General features: G+C 42.6%; 1 protein-coding gene across 5 annotated transcripts in view; it reads left to right on the top strand.

Moving 5' to 3' along the window:
• The first annotated feature begins 335 nt into the window (after positions 1-335).
• LOC140410831 (glycoprotein endo-alpha-1,2-mannosidase-like) overlaps positions 336-20,863 on the top strand; it is a 31,624-nt gene continuing 11,096 nt past the window's right edge. Inside the window, exons 1-5 of one of the 5 annotated variants that reach the window (XM_072499515.1) lie at positions 373-481; positions 5,532-5,608; positions 7,761-8,077; positions 8,361-8,829; positions 13,267-13,376. In XM_072499515.1, coding sequence (XP_072355616.1) covers positions 8,075-8,077; positions 8,361-8,829; positions 13,267-13,376 — 582 coding nt within the window. In that variant the 5' untranslated portion in view covers positions 373-481; positions 5,532-5,608; positions 7,761-8,074. Of the gene's footprint in view, positions 482-5,531; positions 5,609-7,760; positions 8,830-13,266; positions 13,377-20,863 lie in introns of all 5 variants that reach the window. The other 4 variants (XM_072499512.1, XM_072499511.1, XM_072499514.1 and 1 more) reach the window with 4 other exon arrangements.

The following is a 20,863-nucleotide window of genomic DNA, read 5'->3' on the forward strand; positions in this document are numbered from 1 at the left end:
ACAAAATGTCTCGTGGGCTGCACTGAAGGCAGCTTGCCCACCCCTGCTGTGTAAGTAACCATGAGCAGACCGAGGAAGATGCTGAGAGGGGAGCGGAGGAAACGTTTCTGAGGCTGACCAATGGTGTGTTTAACCAGAGGAATTTTAACTGAAACGGGCTTTTAGAATTGATTGTTTCCAACCCATTTCAGCACCAACGGACCGACTGAGTTGAAAGGCTGATGTTTGCCACCTTGGTGATTGGCAGGCAGCAGGGGCTGCTTGATTGATTGACAGACGCCAGAAACTCGCGCGCTCCCGGCCCACTTCGGGACGGTCTCGCGCGCGCGCAGGGCCACGTGTGAGGGAGTCGCGCGCGCAGCAGTGTTCCGCGTGTGACGACAGTTCCGTTTGGATGTGCGTTGCGGTTCGCTCGTGAGGCCGGTTTGAGGTGGGTGTGGGCGGATGCTGCATCTGGTAACGGTCAGCGCGAGGGGAGGAGGTGAGCTGGGCCGGGGGCGGGGAGGTGTATTGTGGCTGCAGCTTTGTCCCCCTCCCCTGAACGGCTGCATTTGTTGCTCTCGGCAGAGATGGCTGCACACCAGGAGAGAGAGAGAGAGCCTGCAGATTCTGTCTTTTATTTTTCACATTTTTTGGATAGAGGATAAAATAATCCAGTTTATTCCCAATTTTCACCCGTCCTGATGAAAGATCACTGACCTGAAAACGTTGACTTTACCCCTTTGAATCAATGACCCGAGGGCTATAGATTTAAGGTGGAAGGTTTACAGAGGATGTGAGGAAAATCTTTTTTGCCCAGAGGGTGGTGAGGGTCAGGAAGTTACTGCCTGAAAGTATAGTACGAAGTCTTACAACACCAGGTTAAAGTCCAACAGGTTTGTTTCCATGTCACTCGCTGACGGAGCGCTGCTCCTTCCTCAGGTGAATGAAGAGGTCTGTTCCAGAAACACACATATATTCATTCACCTGAGGAAGGAGCAGTGCTCCGAAAGCTAGTGACATCGAAACAAATCTGTTGGACTTTAACCTGGTGTTGTAAGACTTCGTACTGTGCTCACCCCAGTCCAACGCCGGCATCTCCACATCATGAAAGTATAGTGGAGGCAGAGACCCCATCCAAAACATTTAAGTATGTAGATATGTACTTGCGATTTATCATAGATTTATCATAGAATTTACAGTGCAGAAGGAGGCCATTCGGCCCATCGAGTCTGCACCGGCTCTTGGAAAGAGCACCCCACCCAAGTCAACACCTCCCCACAACCCAGTAACCCCACCCAACACTAAGGGCAATTTAGCATGGCCAATCCACCTAACCTGCACATCTTTGGACTGTGGGAGGAAACCGGAGCACCCGGAGAAAACCCACGCACACACGGGGAGGATGTGCAGACTCCGCACAGACAGTGACCCAAGCCGGAATCGAACCTGGGACCCTGGAGCTGTGAAGCAATTGTGCTATCCACAATGCTACCGTGCTGCCCCATTTCAAGGCCATGGGCCAAGTGCTGGAAAACGGGATTAGAATACCTAGGTGGTTGCTTTTGACTGGTTCGGATGTGATGGGCTGAATGGTCTTCTCTGTGCTGCAGACTTCTACGACTCAATGATTCTTCCTTCTCCTCACGGATGCTACCTGACCTGCTGAAAATCCATTAAGGCATGGTTTCCACTTTTAGTTCAGACTTCAGTTTTATTTTGTTTTTTAATTTTATTTTTTTTCCAATGGAAATTGAGTTTTTCTCCAAATGAATTAATAAATGAGAGAGAGAGCGTGAGCTGCATGCTTGAGGTTGTTTGGAGTGCGCTAATATGTTTTCACTGTTCATTGTTAGCCCTATGAGGCCCAGCAATGTTACTGTGCAAAATTCATGTTAACTGTCTTTGATTGTTCCATTAAAGGGCAAGAGGGTAGCCAGAGAAAGGGTTGGTCCGTTCAAGGATATTGGAGGGAATCGATGTATGGAACCAGAGGAAATGAGAGAGTTAATAAATGACTACTTTGCTTCAGTATTCACCAAAGAGAAGGACTTGGTGGATGAGGAGTGTAGGGTAGAGTGTGTAGATATTCTGAGTCATGTTGATATTAATAAAGAGGAGGTGTTGGACATCTTAAGCATTAAAGTAGATAAGTCCCCAGGTCCTAATGGGATCAACCCAGAATACTGAGGGAGGCAAGGAAGGAAATTGCTAGGGCCTTGACAGTAATCTTTGTATCCTCATTGGCTACAGACGAAGTTGCAGAGGACTGGAGAGTAGCCAATGTTCCATTGTTTAAGAAGGGCAGCAGAGGTAATCCAGGAAATTATAGGTCGGTGAGCCTTAAATCAGTGGTAGGGAAACTATTGGAAAAGATTCTTAGAGATAGGATTTACTCACATTTGGAAACAAATTGACTTATTAGTGATGGACAGCATGGTTTTGTGAAGGGGAGCTCGTGTGTCGCCAATTTGATCAAATATTTTGAGGAAGTGACAAAGATGATAGATGAGGGAAAGGCAGTAGATGTATGCATGGACTTCAGTAAGCCTTTGACAAGGTACCTCATGGTAGACTGGCACAAAAGGTGAAGTCACATGGGATCAGAGGAGAGCTGGCAAGTTGGATACAGAACTAGCTTGGGCACAGAAGACAGGTTGCAGTAGAAGGTTGCTTTTTTGATTGGAAGGCTGTGACTAGTGGCGTTCCACAAGGATCAGTTCTGGGGCCTTTGTTATTCGTGGTGTATATAAATGATTTGGAAGAAAATGTAGCTGGTCTGATTAGTAAGTTCGCAGACGAAACAAAAATTGGTGGCGTTGCGGATAGTGAAGAGGATTGTCCGAGGATACAGCAGGATATAAACTGGTTGGAGTCTTGGGTGGAGAAATGGCAGATGGAGTTTAATCTGAACAAGTGTGAGGTAATGCACTTTGGAAGGTCCAATGCATGTAGGAATTACACAATAAATGGTAGAACTCTTGCGAGTATTGACAGGCAGTGTGTGGTAAACACCACTGGTAACACACTACGCGTATTACGGTACTGCCACTATTACAGGTACCACAGTAATCCCAGCTGGCTCCTCCCAGCAGGCGCCATATAAAAGTGTATGCTCTCTTGCGCTCCTCCGACTCTGGTTCCAGCTACAGGAGGCTCAACATCTTCTGCAATAAAGCCTCAATTGTTTCACCATTCTCGTCTCGTGGTCATTGATGGTACATCAATTTATTGCACAAGATTTTGATGAACGTCTTAATCAAGCCTGATCGCCAGGAGCCTGATCGCCAGGAGCCTGAACCTTCATGCAGCCGAAGCCACTGCCACCTTCGAGCACTGGCTAGCCTGCTTCGAAGGATACCTCAGAGTAGCCACTGAAGAACTCTCAGACTCGCAGAAGCTCCAGATCCTCTACTCACGGGTGAGCCCACAAGATTTTCCCCTCATCCGGGACGCGCCCACAATCTCACTCAAATCAGGTTCGCAGGCGGAGAGGGCAATGTACCTATCGGGTGCCAATTTCAGCCAGTTCACTTGTGCTGTCTTCATCTTTGAAAATGGAAAATTCAACTTTGCAATGTAAGTCGTCATGAAGGGCTCTCACAACAAAATGTGAGTTTTACTCTGGGATCAGTGGGAGGGGAAATATGAAGCAGAGTACGATGGGTTTTGAGTGTATGGGTGTATATGCCCCCAATTTGGTGTTCGAGATTGATAAACTGCAGGCCCATCTAGCCACATTTTGTATACTCCTGAGAGATGCTATTCCAGAATGCTAACCGACTCATGGCTTTTGGCATGTTTTAAATGTGCTAGCATAGGTAGGGTACAGCAGTGTAGTCTTTTCATTGGGAGTCAGCTGTAAGTTAATAACTGACCCTGGGGTCGCAACCTCAAAAGGAATTTTTCACCCACCAGTTCTATTTCAAAGTCTGAACCTTCTCTCATTTGCCAGTACTTCCCTGCATATAACACACCGGCGTTGCATCCTTATTTGCATTGGCACAATTGACAAAACTATGCCTCAGGAAATCATCTTTATACTACTTCGTTTCCGAGTTCAGATTCTTCTTTGTAGGCTGTTAACCAGAGGCCGTGGAGCTCTACAGAGCTAACACTAGCTCTTTTCTGTCCTGCTGTTGATACCCCCGAGCAGCTCTCTTCAGGAAATACTGTTGAGAGATCCTGGCCAGTAGGTACACTGCCTGTTTATGTCTCGGGCCGTCTCCTCTTGCCTTGATTGCTAGCAGCTCGAAAATGGAAGAAGCTCTCCACCGTGATTTGGTGCCAAAAGCACATATGTACAGGGCGTCTGACGTCAAGTATACGTGAGAGCGTATGAGCTGCTCACTGCTACCACTTCTGGCCGAAAGACTGCATGCAGCCCAATTTCCATCTTATTTAAAAGGTGACAGTAGCCGCCATTCTCAATAAAAATACCAGTAGTAGTACTTCCACTTTCGGGGCCATTGTGGGAACACCGTGACCAATTGAAAAACTCTGCAATTGAGATGTTATACTGTTGGTAGGCCACCATATAGAGGGATGAGCAAATTACAGAATGGTGCATTAACTTTAGGATAATTTGAAGTCCCCATTGTTATAATATTGACTCGGAAAATAATATTGTAAACATCAAAATAGGGAAGGATTCCCTGAAATCTGTTTTTAAACATTTTTGACCAGTATGTTTCCAGGTAAAAAGAAGGAAGGCAGGGCTAGATCTATTAATTAGAACACAAATGATCTGTTGGGTTTCGTTGCAAGGGGATTGGAGCACAAAAATTCAGTCTTGCTACAATCATACAGGGCTCTGGTGAGGCCATACCTGGAATGCTATGTGCAATTTTAGTGTCCACATTTATGGAAGGATATACTTCCATTGGAGGTGGTACAGCGATGGTACATAAAATAGGTCCCTCGGATGGGAGAGTTGCTCAGCAACGAAAGGCTGCATACATTGGTTCTATGTTCCCACAAGTTTAGAAGAATGAGGTGTGATCTAATTGAAACATAAGATTTTGAAAGAGATTGACAGGGTAGATACTGAGACATTGTTTTGCCTGGCTGGGGAATCTAGAGTGTAGGGGCATGGTCTCGGGATAAGGGGCTGATCATTTTGAACTGTGATGAGGAAAAATGTCTTCACTTAAAGGATTGTGAATCTTTGGCCTTTTCAGGGAATCAAGGTGTATGGGGAATGGACGGGAAAGTGGAATTGAAGCTGAAGATTAACCATGGTAGAAATTTCATTGCAGAGTATGCTCGATGGGCTATAGAGTTTTCAGCTCCTATTAATGTTTCAGTGGGGGAGCACTTGAGAAACTATGTTCACAATATCTTTAGGTTTAGCGTAGTATTGAAAAGGATAAGGAAAATAATCAAATGAAAATACTGAATTGATGGAGAGGTAATTTTAGTAAATTGAAGAGTTATTTGGTCCAGTGGATTGGAATCAAAGATCTTCAGGTAAAATATTTAATGAGCTGTTAATCATGTTTGCTACACCACCAAAGTAAATAAATAATCAATTCCATTATCCCGTTTCGAAGGTGAAAATCCTTGATTCTTTTAAGAAACGATTGGATGCTGAAATGAGAGGACTTGAGGATTTCTGTGGAAGCATTAAGTAAGATGAACCAAATAATCTTTTTCATAATTGTCTTGTGAGCTCTCATTATTCATTCACTGGGAAACTCAGTGCCCACATTACAGGTGTTTATTTACTTTGTGTAATAAACCACTTGCAAAAGCCTGATGACCGTTAAACTTCAGAGAAGCCCTCCTAGAGTCCAAGGACCTTAATTTCAAATCCATTGCATTATAATTTGCTGATATCAATTGAATACATTTTGAAATAATTTCTGTTATTGCCTGTTGATGGCTACTAATAAGTAGGGCTGAAAAATTTGCAAAATGTGCATATTAGGGTTGACTGACCTGCACAGACAATACAATATCACACCCAGGCAATATAGTTGAGTTATGAATCCATTGTTTATAATCTTCATTAGTGTCACAAGTAGGCTTATATTAACACTGCAATTAAGTTACTGTGAAAAGCCCCTAGTCGCCACACTCCAGCGCCTGTTCGGGTACACTGACGGAGAATTCAGAATGTCCAATTCACCTAACAAGCACGTCTTTCAGGACTTGTAGGAGGAAACCGGAGGCAACCCACGCAGACACAGGGAAAACGTGCAGACTCCACACAGACTGAACCAAGCCAGGAATCAAACCCGGGTCCCTGGCACTGAAGCAACAGTGCTAACCATAAATGAGATGAGTCGTAGCACCGGTAAAACAGGCTGATTGCACGTGTGTTGTGTAAATGTACTAAAAAACATTTAAGCAAAATAACTCCACTTGAGCACAGCAAAGACTCAAAACACTGAAAAGGGCTGCATTTTTATCCATTGCTGCTTTATGCATTGCAGCAAATGCCAGATAAATGCTGTAAGATGTTCCATGTACAACTACTATTCAGGGCAGCACGGTAGCATTGTGGATAGCACAATTGCTTCACAGCTCCAGGGTCCCAGGTTCGATTCCGGCTTGGGTCACTGTCTGTGCGGAGTCTGCACATCCTCCCCGTGTGTGCGTGGGTTTCCTCCGGGTGCTCCGGTTTCCTCCCACAGTCCAAAGATGTGCAGGTTAGGTGGATTGGCCATGCTAAATTGCCCTTAGTTTCCAAAATTGCCCATAGTGTTGGGTGGGGTTGCTGGGTTATGGGGATAGGGTGGAGGTGTGGACCTTGGGTAGGGTGCTCTTTCCAAGAGCCGGTGCAGACTCGATGGGCCGAACGGCCTCCTGCACTGTTTAAAAAAAATTTTTTTTTTTAAATATTCTATTCTACTAAAAGAAGCATTCGCCACACATAATTAAACCAGCAGAACAAAGTCAAAGTGAAGGAAATTTTAGTTCCACCTGAAGTATACTTGGTTGCAGAGGAGCATACGAATCTGCACAAAGTTTAAATGTAATCATAATTGTGGGCTAATTGATCATTTTGAGATTAAAGCATAACATTAAAATCCACTAAATCATTCCTGTCCTTCCAATTAATTGTAAAAGTGAAGCTTTCTCTAGATTATGAGTGAATGATTGGTGAGGAGAGACTTCTACAGAATTGCTTACCTCGTGTGAGAATGTCTTGTGGTCAAATGCCTGTGGATCTATTTGCTCTGGTGCAAACTATCTAAGGGTGCATGTTTCCTTTTTGCTGGTCATACTTACATTATGTTATGCTCCCTCTTATGTTACTGAATTGCAAATTTGCTCGTTTTTGAAAGACTTCCTTGGGTAAACCTGGTGATTGTTCAACCTGTACTGATCCAGCTATTTACTACCATTTCACAGCTGTTTTTGCTTTCACTTCCTAACTCATTCAGATCTCTGGAATATTAATTCTATTTCTTCATCTTTTCATTTCAAGGTCTCTTGTTTATCTAAATTTAAACTGAAAAGGTCATCTGTAATTTTTATTTTTTTATTTTCAGCGTCCCTTTGCTTTTATCCTGTTTCGCACGGTGTCACATTGAAACATGCCTTCCTGTGTTGAAACTTTTTTTTAACTCTACTTCCCTTTTCTGTCATTATTTTTCAGTTTAATCTTTTGACACAGCCCAACTCTATTTTTGGTACTCAGCTGGCTATATTCAAATCCTAGTGAAACTTAATCATATATTTAAATTGCGGAGAAAAGTAACTATTTTCTACCTGAAAAAAAGTTTGTTAGGTAATGGCTGAGGGAAAAATAAATCTGTTTTTCTTTATTCCAGGCTTTAATTCCACACACAGTTAACAAATTTCATTTGCAAAAACGACAGCTATTGCCTCCCTGAGGAACATCAAGAGATGTCCAACACAGACGCCGCTATTGTAATTAAGGAGGACTTTTGAAGATGTAACTGATTATTACAGTGACTACAAGGCAATTGAGGATTATAAAATTATTTTTCAATGACTGGGACTTTGTGTAAGACAAGACGATGAGAAGAAAAATTGTACAGACCCTCTGAATTTCTGTTTTTCTGAAAGGCAGATATATCTCATTCAATAGGGAGCATCAGTAAATATCTTTAGATATGGACAAATGGTAAGATGAATTTTAATGCCATTGGACAGGCAGAATTTGTCTGTCTTCGAAGTAACTCTCAGAACTATAAATAATGTAAAATGCTGAGCCATAAAAACAAGACCTAAAATCATTGGACTGAGACTTGCAGAAGAGATGCTGGATTTCTATTAATTTCTCCCTGATGCTGTACTTGTTGATTTAGTCAATAGAGTATGTCATCATGGCTAGATTTCGCAGAAAAATGTGGATCACATTGCTACTTTTTCTTTTATTTGTCTTTGGTGTCATGATGGGCTTGAAGACTCTGAGACCTGAAGGAGCTGGGTTTGGAGATGGTGTAGGACTGGAATTATTGCCACAACTTCGTCCTCGAGCTGATGTTGGTGAGCGTCGAGCTGATCTCCCCAGAGTTGAAAAGTCAAGAGAAAGTGGAACTCTTCGTGATTCAAAAATGAATGACCATCTTGGTGTGACGAAAAGAACACCCATATCTGATACAAACCTGGACCAACTTCCTCCAGTGAATTATGATTTGCATGCATTTTATTATTCATGGTATGGAAACCAACAGTTTGATGGTAAATATATACACTGGAATCACCCGCTGGTTCCCCACTGGGATCCGAAAATAGCAAGCAGCTATCCTAAAGGAAGGCACATTCCACCAGAAGACATTGGCACCAGTTTCTATCCTGAGCTCGGAGCTTACAGTTCAAGGGATCCTGCAGTTCTCAATGCACACATGAAACAATTCCGGGCAGCTGCAATAGGTAACATGATTATTATTGCTTTGAAATTGGCTTTGTTGAGTGTAATTTAATCTGACTGGTGGAATTGTTATTTTCTTTTCCTTTCTCCCACTGCCACTCCTCCACATCTCCATTTGAAGCAATACATTTCTATATGTCAACAGTAGCTGAAATATTTAGACTTATTACACACATAACAACTTAATCATCAGACAGATAATCTGATAAACCACTCTGAATTATTACTTGAAGAAACTATTAGTTGCACATGAATGGAAAGTAACTAAACAGCTGCCAGAATTTGCTCTTCCATTCGTTTACATTAAAATTTAACCAAACTACATTGAATTTAGCACCAACATTATCACTAACACCTCTGGTATTTATCAGATTTTGATGAAAGGTCACAGATCTGAAATTTTGTCTGTTTCTTTATCCAAAGTTGCTGCCTGACCAAAATATTTCCAGCATTGTTTTTATTTCAGATTTCCAGCATCGGCCCCATTCTGATGTTTAAAATGTATATAATGCTCCTGTGAAGTGCCATGGGATGTTGTGCGATATTAAAGGCACTATATCAATAAGTTTCTGTCATAATGAGCCTGTGAACTCTCACTCCAAGCAAATAACCCATGTCTTTAGTAAAGGAAAGGAATAATTTAAAAAAAAATTCTGGCAGTGCTGATTAATATTAGGTACAGTTTCATTGGAATGCTGACAGGCACCAAGTGACCTTTCTCGGTTTGTACATGTGGATGGTGGCATCACGGCTGAATGCAAAGTCTATACAAGTGCAATTTCTAACTGATCAATGGATAGTGAAATGAGATGGGAACCACCCAACTAATTTTTCTTATCTGTAGCCTGAGTAATATGAATTTAATTAGTGTGCTCAGTGCAGCCTGGGGATCAAACCTCTGAACATTTGGCTTGTATGAAATTTTTAAAAATAATTTTATCCCCTCCCTTCCTTTTCTGACCCCTTCTTAACCAATGAGTGCTCAAGCTGGCTACACTTCACCAAACTTGAATTTGATCATCTACTGTACAGATCATAGATTAAATCTGGGATAATTCTGGCTTCTTATGGCTAGGCAACCTTTTGGACAAACTGACTGCAGTACCCAGGATCAATAGTTTTGCCTCGGGCAACATTGAGTGTTGGAAGGATTCTGAGCAGTAGGAATCGCGAACAAGTGAAAAGATGAGCCCACAGCGACTATTTGATGTACTATTTCACTGTTTAGTTCAATGTGTTATCTTTGTTCTAAACCTTTTCAAAGTGAATATTACTCACTTGCTAATTGCAGACGTCTGTGTTTTTTGCTTTGTATGTTACGGTCCTGTGGGGATTTTCACCGTCTTATAAGGCATGTTAATACAACGTGGATATTGTCTCTCAAAAGATTCCTCATCAACTATTCGCCAGTAAACTCTGTTTTAGTGAAATAACAGCTTTTCAAATAAAATGGTGGAAAAGATTAGCTTGCAGCTTCCCAGCTAATTCAATACTGGCATCCTAAGAGAAGGATCAGCAGGGGGAGATCCACAACCAAAATTAGAAGCGACATCAAGTGAATCAGGAAGGCATATAATGTCTAGACTAGTTAAGTCTCAAGGAAGATTGGATGGTATTTATTTTAACCAAGTCTGACACAAGGCAGATGAGTTGAGGGCCCAAATTAAAACATGGGGGCAGAATTGATAGCTCAATATTCCAGGATATAGCTGGATTTTCAGCTGAGACAGGGAAGGAGGTAAGAGAGGTGGGGATGTTGCCATTTTGATCAGGGATTCCAATTACAGCAGTAAGGAGAGATTACATCTTCGGTTCTTCAAATGAAGTCTTATGGGTAGAACTTAAAAGCCAAAGAGGACCAATCACAGGGTTGGGAGTATTCTATACCCACCTAACAGTCCAAGAGAAATAGAAGAGCAGATATGTAGGCACGTTTCAAAGAAGTATGAAAGTAATAGCATAGTGATAGTGGGGAATTTCAACTTGCCCAACATTAACTGGGGTAGTCGTAGTGTGAACGGTTTAGAGGGAGCGGTTGTGCCCAGGAGAAATTTTGAAGCCAGTATGTATAAGGCCTTACAAGAGAGGCGGTGGTGCTGGACATAATTTTAAGTGATGAAGCCAGGAAAGTGGTTGAAGTATCAGTGGGGAAGCATTTTAGACCGTGATCGTAAGTCTGCTCGATTCAGGATTGTTATGGAAAAGGACAAATAATATAGGTTTTAAAAAAGGATGATGTACTAAAAGAAGATTTTGGGGAGCCAGGATGCAAGGTGAAAAGTAGGACCTCAAGTGTACTTATCTCAGGATTACTAACTGTGCCACTTGCGAGTCAGAGTAGAAACTGCAGGATACAGAGGACGAATATGTGGCTGAAAGGATGGTGCGAGGGAGGGGGAGGTTTCAGATTCCTGGGGCATTGGGACCAGTTTGGGGGAGGTGGGGGGGGGACCAGTAAGAACTATACGGATTAGACCTTGGACCATTACTAATGTCCATGGGGGCGGGGGGGTGTGGGGGGGAGAGTGTACTTGGCTGGAGGGGTTGGGAAGGGTTTAAACTAATATGGCAGAGGGATGTGGACCTATGGAAGGATTCTGAGCAGTAGGAATCGCGAACAAGTGAAAAAGCCAGCAAGGAAAATAAGAAAAGTGGTAGGCAGAGAAATCGAGCCAGAATCGGATAAGGCCACAGTAAAAAAAATAGTAGGAACGGGACAAGGAATGTGAAAAGGACGAGCCTTAAGGTTTTGAACGCTCGGAGCATTCAAAATAAAATGGATGAATTAGTTCCGCAGATAGATGTAAAGGGGCATGCTACAGTTGGGATTGTGAGGACATGGCTCCAAGTTGACCAAGGTTGGAAACTAAACATTGAGGGCTATTCAGATTTTTAGGAAGGAAAGGCAGAAAGGAAAATATTGGAGAGTCGCATTGTTGATCAAAGAAGATATCAGTGCAATATTGAGGAACAATATTAGCATAGACCTTGTGGAATCTGTGCGGGTCGAGTTAAGAAACACCAAGGGCAAAAACCACCAAACTGCAGTGGTAATGTTGGGAATAGCATTGGACTGGAAATCAGACATGCAGATGATAAAGGAACATCTGTGATTATGAAGAAATTTCAAAGATAACCGGGTGACTTGGAGAGCTGAACTTCTTTCAACTACAATCTTTTTTTCTCTCAAATGTATTTCAGATTTTTTAAATAATGATGCATTAGTGATGTAAAATTCCTTTCTAGCTAGCTATTGGTAGGACATGGTGCTTTATTATGCTGACACTGGCTTCAAATAATCTTTGGAGGTAGTTAGAATAATAAAAACAATGTTATCTTCAGACAAATTTGGTGTATTGAACCCATTAAACAAACAAAAAGTTATTCTTGAGCTGTTGCACTTTGTGCTGCTTTTTGGCTCATAATCTTCCGCACCATATTCCTCACTAGGCTTGCAGGCATACTAATGTTATATAGTTAAAGCTGCTATCTCTAGCCTAAATCCAAGTTGTCTATTTATGAAAGGCAGAACAAAATCTATTATTTTATTATTGGGGACCTGGCATGATAATTCCACACACTAACCATTGTGCTTTTCTGGCACCTTGGTGATTATACTAAAGTACTTTGTTAAATTAGCAGCTATTATGCAAGATATGTAGCCACACTTGTGGAGATTTGTGTCAGGCATGTGTTATAGCACATCTTGCCAACAGGTCTTGACCGAATGATTTGACACCTGAATGCAGCTAATATAATTATTAGATAATGATGAAGCTGCACGTGTCTGCCAAATGGCCAACTTTTCTGATTGGTTTAATAAGTGCATTAAAACATTAGAGCTGCTCGAACAAATGTCTTGTGGCAACACACTTCTTAATTCTGTGCTTTGTTTTGTTGTAAGATTGGGTAGCGAGCGTTGTAGGATTATGTTCTTTATAAATAGCAAAAATGTTTGAAGTGATTTCATAGAATCATAAAATCCCTACAATGCAGAAGGAGGCCATTTAGCCCATCAAGTCTGCACCAGTCCTCCGCACCCTACCTAGGCCCACCCCCACCCAACACGCACATCTTTTGGACATCTAAGGGGCAATTCTGTCATATCCAATCCACCAAACCTGCACATCTTTGGACTGTGGGAGTAAACCGGAGCACCCGGAGGAAACCCTGGGACAACGTACAAACTGTACACCCAAGGCTGGAATTGAATCTGGTTCCATGGCGCTGTGAGCCAGCAGTGCTAACCACTGTGCCACCGATTTGTGTTGTCACAGTATATCAGAAGGAGTGGTTTGATTGTGCTTAATGAGAATAAGATAATTAGATCTAGTGAATCGAGCCATAATCGTATTACTTATTGTGTGCCAGAATTCTGGAATTGTGTTTCTTGACACTGTACAGTTGCAAATATTGTTCTGTTCACTGTAATTCTGCAGGTGTGTTGGCCTTGTCCTGGTATCCACCTGGAATGTCTGATGAGAATGGTGAACCCACAGAAGATCTAGCACCAGTTATATTGGAAGCTGCACATAAATATCAATTAAAGGTATTATTAAAATTTTACTTGTGACGGTTCTAGTTAATGGAATAAAACACCGTTTATTTGAGTGTTGCTGATAAAGGATGTGCTGTTGAAGCTTTTTGTCTTGTACACACCTGGACAGATGTAAGAATTTCAAAAGGAGTAACAATTTATATTGGTTGACAAGTTGACTCTTGTCAAAGTGTTGCCATGGAGAATGTACTAGAGATCTACTGTCTCACATGCTTTAGTTGATTTTAAAGAAAGTTGCAAAGCTTGGACATGTTCTTTTGTGGAGCAGACAGGTCCCGGCATATGGATAAGTAGCTTACTAATTGCGGAATACATATCTAACATTGGGCGACTATCAGATTCTGACTGAAACCGGTGTGTTTCTCGCCAGGGAAACAGCCATGTTTTCTCTCCAGATCTTCTGACACCGTCAAAAAAAAGCAGGTAGGTGTATTTTGTGTCGTCACCCTCGTGGGCTGAGTGCTCAGTGCTCCCCACACCATCGGCAGAATCAGAGCTATAGTGCCCCAACCACCATTCCGGCATTGGCCCAGGTATATTTAAAGGTATGCAGATTGATGGTAATCATATTCATGCCCTCGTTGCCGGTGGGGTGATCTCTTTCTGAGACCTCCCAACCGCAAATCCAGTTACTGCCCTTTCGTGAGAGATATCAGCCGCAATAGAATTTGGGTCCACAGTGAACAGGCCTGGAAAATCAGGGTAGCCATTATTCTGCAAGATAGCTTTGATGTACCCTATTTCAGCATTTGGCTTGCAATGTGAGAAAATGGGCTTGGGGTCTTGTGTAGAAGGTTGGCACTAGAGTGTGGAGCTGCTGGTATCCCAATGCACATATTGACCATTGAAGGTAGGTTTTGAAGTCGATAGTAGTAGAGAACCCATTAGTGGATTTCACAACGAGCATGTTGAAGAAAGTGAGCTCATTAATATGCTAGTGGAATGGGGGCAAATAAAAGACTAGGGATTTTTACATTCATTTTCAAATACAGTAAATGCATTTTCTATGTACTGGAAATATGTGAGGGATAGGAAGTTGGGAGTTATTCCATGGAAAATGTGTTTCTCATAGAAACCAACAAAATGTTAGCGAGAGCTGGGCCCAGAGGGGATCCTAGGGCAACACCATTATTTGGGCGGGCATATATGGTGTAGTTAAAACTGAACTCAACTGCAAGAGTTGCTACGTCTATAAATTCAATTGAGTACAGATTCCAATCTAATGTGCTGTAATAGGGAGCATCAAAGTTACCCTGTGAGATATTGACAACCCTAATAAGATATTGTTTGCTGTGTATCGTGCATATTATTTTTAAAATATATTTTTAAATATAAATTTAGAGTACCCAAATATTTTTTTTTCCAATTAAGGGGCAATTTAGAGTGACCAATCCACCTACCCTGCACGGTTGTGGGGTGAAACCCACGCAGACATGGGGAGAATGTGCAAACTCTACACGGACAGTGACCCAGGGCCGGGATTCGAACCCAGGTCCTCAACGGCGTAGGCAATATCGTACATATTCACATATGGGCCTCAAGTCAGGTTTGAAATTGGCAGACAAATATCCAACCTACCCCAAATTACCCTGGAAGGTTAAAGTACGTCAAAATTTTGAGCAATGGATGAAGCTAGCTGTTTCACGCTGCTATTGTTCAGGAGCGACACAAGTGGAATTTTCCACTAACAGGATGCTGCCATCATGGCGGCATGGTTCGCACTGCTGCCTCACAGTTCCAGGCACCCGGGTTCAATTCCAGCCTCGAGTGACTGTGTGGAGTTTGCACTTTCTCCCCATGTCTGAGTGAGTTTCCTCCGGGTGCACCAGTTTCTTCCCAAAGATGTGCAGGTTAGGTGAATTAGCCATGATAAATTGCCCCTTCATGTCCAAAAGGTTAGGTTAGGTTATTGGGTTAAAGAGATAGGGTGGGGGTCTGACCCTATATACGGTACCCTTTTAGAGGGTCGGTGCAAACTTGATGGGCCGAATGACCTTCTGCACTATAGTGATTCTACCAAACAAAAGAGATGTTCTGCCTATCATACACATCAATTGTATGAATCTCGGCACTGGTGCAATGCCAGATATATAGGCCATTCATCTCAATTACTGGTAGATTGTATCAAACAGCACATCCTCTCGGCTGTTTGCAATAGGTAGAGTGGTGACCGTATTCCACCAGCCCCTGCTTTCAAAACTTGGAACATAATGTGTAATATTAGGAGAGGCAGTGGCATTGTCACTGGACTCGTAATCCAGATCCTGGGTTAGAAACCCACCGTGGCAGGTGGTGAAATTTGAATTCAATAAAAATCTGGAATTAAAAGTCTAATGATGACCTTGAAACCATTGCCAATAGTTGTAAAAACCCATCTGGTTCACTAATGTCCTTCAAGGAAGGAAATCTGCCATCCTTGCTCGGTCTGGCCTATATGCGACTCCAAATCCACACTGCAATGCGGTTGACTCTTAACCCCCCCCCCCCCCCCTCCACTGAAATGGCCGAGCATATTACTCAGTTCAAGGCAATTGGGGGTGGGCAACAAACGCTGGCCCATCCAGCGATGCCCTCATTCCAAGAACAAATTTTTAAAAAATGATTTTGCAATTGGACAGCACTAGATGAACAATCCGGTGCCATGACTTGTGTTAACAATCATTTAGTTAGGCTTCCAATATTGCTCACTTATGATGGTTGGAAGTGACATAGATTCACACACAGGATCCTGTCCTCTGCAAAAGGAATATATCCAAGCTTTGCAACGTGTTTGAATATTAAACAAAAGTGTAGGGTGACAATAGTTTCCTGATGCATTCTCCATAGCACTACCTCGACCAGAGCCAACTTGCCAACCAATCAGCATCCTTTTCTTAGGCAGGATAAATTGTTTCTCCCTTTGAATTTGACATCTGACTTGATGAGTACAAGAGGAAAATCTTCAGTCTCTTCTTCAGGTTCTACACTTTTACTTCTCAACTTAATAATCAATAATAATCTTTATTAATGTCACAAGTAGTCTTACATTAACACTGCAATGAAGTTACTGTGAATTTCCCCTGTTCGCCGCACTCAGCACCTGTTTGGGTACATAGAGGGAGAATTCACCTAACGAGCATGTCTTTTGGGACTTGTGGGAGGAAACCGGAGCACCCGGAGGAAACCCACGCAGAGATGGGGTGAACGTGCAGACTCCGCGCAGACAGTGACCCAAGCCGGGAATTGAACCCAGGTCCCTGGCGCTGTGAAGAAACAGTACTAACCATTAGTGCCGCCCTTTCTGGATCTATTGTCGTTATGCTAAACTAACAGTTGTAGAAACATGTAGAAGAAAGCTACACAAGCTATTCTCCCCACAGATGAACACTGTTTGCTGTACCAATGAAACATTGGTTTTATAGAGCAATAATCCCTTTGGATCCCTTGAATGAATCTGTCATTAGTTGTATTTCTGTGATGTGCAGTTGTGTTAATTGGTAATAAAGTAATGACCCATTCTGCTTAGGATCTAGGAGCTCCCTTCCTAATAGCAGTGTTGGTACACCGCATGGTGGCTCAAAAGGGCAATTGGGGATGGGCAATAAATGCTGGCCTAACCAGCGATGCCAGCATCATGCAAAAGAATAAATAAGGGATTGTGGTATTTGAGGATGAAAGCTTTATCTCAAACTTCTGAACTGGGTCAAACATGAAGCAGTATTTTGATCCAAATTGTGTATAAAGCGCTCTTGTGAGGGAGGGGTCAGAATGAGATTTTTCGATTTGGAATTATTGGTAATGTATGCGTCCGCCTGTTAATTAAAGACTTGTAGACATGAGACATCCTCACCAGTTACCACTAAACATTAACTTAGGCAGGCGGGTGTCTAATTTTCTGATGCAAGCCGTACTGCCAATTTGCCACACTGATGCTCAATGACTTTTGACACTTAAGGGGACAGAGAGTAAGAAAGAACAGGATGTGGAATGGGAAATTGGAGATGTGGAGTAGAGGGAATAAAGCTGAGGAGAGAGAGGAGCCTTAAGGAAGGAGAATTTGACTCAAAAGGGATTGACATGTGAGACAACAAAGTCCGGACAAATACACCCATGGATGGGGTGCTGTCATGGTTGGTAAATAAAATTAGGATGGGGTAACTGAAAAAGGGAAATTAAGCACAGTAAGGATAATCTGCAGGTGACAACTGAAGCAAATGGGGAGTTTGGGGCATGAGAAAGGGATTAGCAGCCAGCAGACGGACTGGAACAAAAGATGCAGCCAGTGGGATCAGGTTGAAATGGCAGACCTAACACAGCAAAATCTAACCATAGGTTGTCAAATAACCCCAATTTTACTACTGATTTGCAGTTGTTTCCAAGTTATTCACCATATTAAAACCAAGAGTGGATAATGCTCTAAATCCTGACAATATATTTATGCCAGTTTACATTCAGGGCAGCATTTACAAAGCAACCTGCTGCGTGTTTTTCGACGGTGGAGGCAGTCGGCCTGGGGAATTTTCTGGTCCACCGTTGTCAACAGAATTTCCCGGTAACAGCACCCCTTGTCGCCGGGAAACCTGTGCGCCGGGGCTAGAATTCTCACTGACGTGAACAGTCAGTAAATCCCACCCTCAATTTCATATCAATCCAATTCTGTCCACAATTCATGACGAGAAACATGGAGAAAAGTTGAGCTAATATTCTAATTTGTTTATAGTGATCATTTGTAGCAGGTTTTTAATCCAACCCCTATTTTCTTATGAGTACAAATAGTTTCTGTAAAGAGACCATTCCCTTTGGAGCCAAGATCTCCACATGTTGTTTTCCGTGAGCAATAAAAACTGAGGCAAGATTCAGTGCCAGTATTATCAATTTATACTGCAAATAGATTAGTGATTATTGGTCAATAATTTTGATTTCTCTTTGTATACTCTAAATAAGCTGGGACTGGATACTGGTGGATGGTGAGTAAGGAGTCTCAACTTAAATCTTTTGTAAAAATCTAATTTTGTTTGTAGTTGGCATGTCACTATAATCTAGCTTTTCAATTCTAAAGTTCACAGCTTTAAGCACTTTTTAGCAAAGCCTGGATTGGGAGAAGTGTTGGGTTTATCTTGTTAAGAGTTGTTCAAACTGGTTCCTTTGTAACTGCCTCCACTAGCTTTTGTAATAAGAGCATAAAAAGTCTGCCAATTGGGAGCAACTTCACACTTGGGTGCAACTTAGAACATAGTTTTGGGGAAGAATTGAAAAGAGGTGCTTTTTTGCTCGACCTTCAGGAGGCTGCATGGTAACAGAGTGCTTAGCACTGTTGCTTCACAGCGCCAAAGTCCCAGGTTCAATTGGGTCGGCTTGGGTCGTTATCTGTGCAGAGTGTGCATGTTCTCCCCATGTCTGTGTGGGTTTCCTCCGGGTGCTCCGGTTTCCTTCCACAAGTCCCGAAAGACGTGCTGTTAAATGAATTGGACATTCTGAATTCTCTGTGTACTCGAACAGGTGTCGGATTGTGGCGACTAAGGGATTTTCACCGTAAGTGTGAAATTGCAGTGTTAATGTAGGCCTACTTGTGGCACTAATAAGGATTATTATTATTAAGTGGTCTTACACTGCGACAGGAGAAGAAGGTACTTTTTGGTGAGTATCTAGTGAATGACTAAGATTTATTCTATTTCTGAGGTTCAAAATATTATAGCAAATAATAGGTTAATAAAATATATAAGCACAAAAATAAAATATTTAATTGGATAAAATAATTAAATTGTTAATTAGACCCCATAAAGGTGGTAGGACATGCGATGTGTCACAGCTGCAGCATGTGGGAGCTCCTCAGTTTGATCCACGGCAAACACATCTGCAGTAAGTTCGAGCAGCTTTGGCCCTTGAGTTTGCACTGGAGGCTGAATCTCAGACGTACGATCCATCAGGGAGGAGAAAAGTTACTTGGATTCTTTTGCAGCAGGAGGCAGTCGTACCTCTTGGATAGGGTCTTCTGATTTAGTCAGTGTTCAGGGACAGGAGAGTGTGACTGCAAGGGAGGCAGGTAAGGAGACTTGGAGGGCAAAACGTGTAGGAGCCTCGGCCTTTACAACTGTCTAACAGTGTTCTTCAAACTTTTTTTCCGGGGTCCCATTTTTCAAACCGGCCAACCTTCGGGACCCAACCCGGCCGACCTTCGCGACCCACCATTTTCTCTTACCTTGTTTGCTGCCGACAAAAATGGAGGAAATGGTTTTGGGTCCCTTTGGCCCTCGTACACGCTCCTCCAATAGAACCTGTTGGATGAAGGTGAAGTCTTCCGGTGTGGGAAAGTATGGAGTCTCCATCTGTCCAAAGTTCTGCATTTGTTTTCCTGTAAAATTTTATCAAATAAACCCCCCCTCCCGAACTTGTTAAAAAAAAATGAATAAAATAAATGAAAAAAATAAAAATTAAATGAATAAAATAAATGAAAAAAATAAAAATTAAATGAATAAAATAAATGAATAAACCCCCCCCCCCGAACTTGTAAAAAAAAATTAAAAATTTTTAATGAGTAAAATAAATGAAAAAAATAAATGAATAAAACCCCCCCCCCCCCCCCGAATGTGTAAAACAAAAAGCTGCGACTGTTTAAAAAAAAAAAGCAGCCGCACTGCGCATGCGTGCCCGATCATCGGCACGTATGCGCTGTGCGGTCGCATTTTTGTCACATGTTCGCGGCCATTTCGAAGGCCGCTTGCAGCCGGCGATATTAACAGCCGGCTGCTGTGGCTGCTGCGCACAGATTTGCGCGATCGGGTGCACCACAACGGACGGCTCCGCGACCCTCCCAACACCCGCCCGCGACCCACCCGCGGGTCGCACCCAGAGTTTGACAATGCGTGGTCTAACAGGTTTGAGGTTTATTAGCTTGTTTGGATGAGAGTGGCATCTGTAGGTTGGGATGAGCTAACTGATCTGGCGTAATGGCACAGGAAGCCATTCAAGTGGGGTGATCAAAAAGAAATGTAGAGGTAGCAGGGTATAGTACGTGTATAGTGAGAGGGATTTACACTTTTCTGCAACAAGGAGCGTGAGTCCAGACGGCTGTGTTGCCTGCCGATGCTAGGGTTTGGGATATCTGCTTGGAAACTTGAAGTGGGGGGGGCCCCATAGGTACCAATGGCTTAGGCAGGATATAGAAGGAGGTTCTGCATAGTCAGTATGACGACCTCGGCACCAAATTAAGAAGCAGAACCTTGAGGATCATAATCTCTTGGTTATTACATTAGCCACGTGCAAATTGGCCGAGGAAAAATCAGATTAGAGAGATGAATGTGTGGCTCAAAGACTTGTGTGGGAGAATTAGGTTCCGGTTTATGGGACACCGGCACAAGGGAAAGTTGGATTTGAACAATTGGGACCTGCACCTGAACTGTGCTAGGGTTAGTGTTATTGCGAGCTGCATAACTGGGGAAAGTAGAGAGCATTTAAACTAAATATTGGGGACAAGGAATCCAATTTGGAAAGATGTGGTA

Source organism: Scyliorhinus torazame, chromosome 4, assembly GCF_047496885.1.
Source record: "Scyliorhinus torazame isolate Kashiwa2021f chromosome 4, sScyTor2.1, whole genome shotgun sequence".
Classification (NCBI taxonomy): Eukaryota; Metazoa; Chordata; class Chondrichthyes; order Carcharhiniformes; family Scyliorhinidae; genus Scyliorhinus; species Scyliorhinus torazame.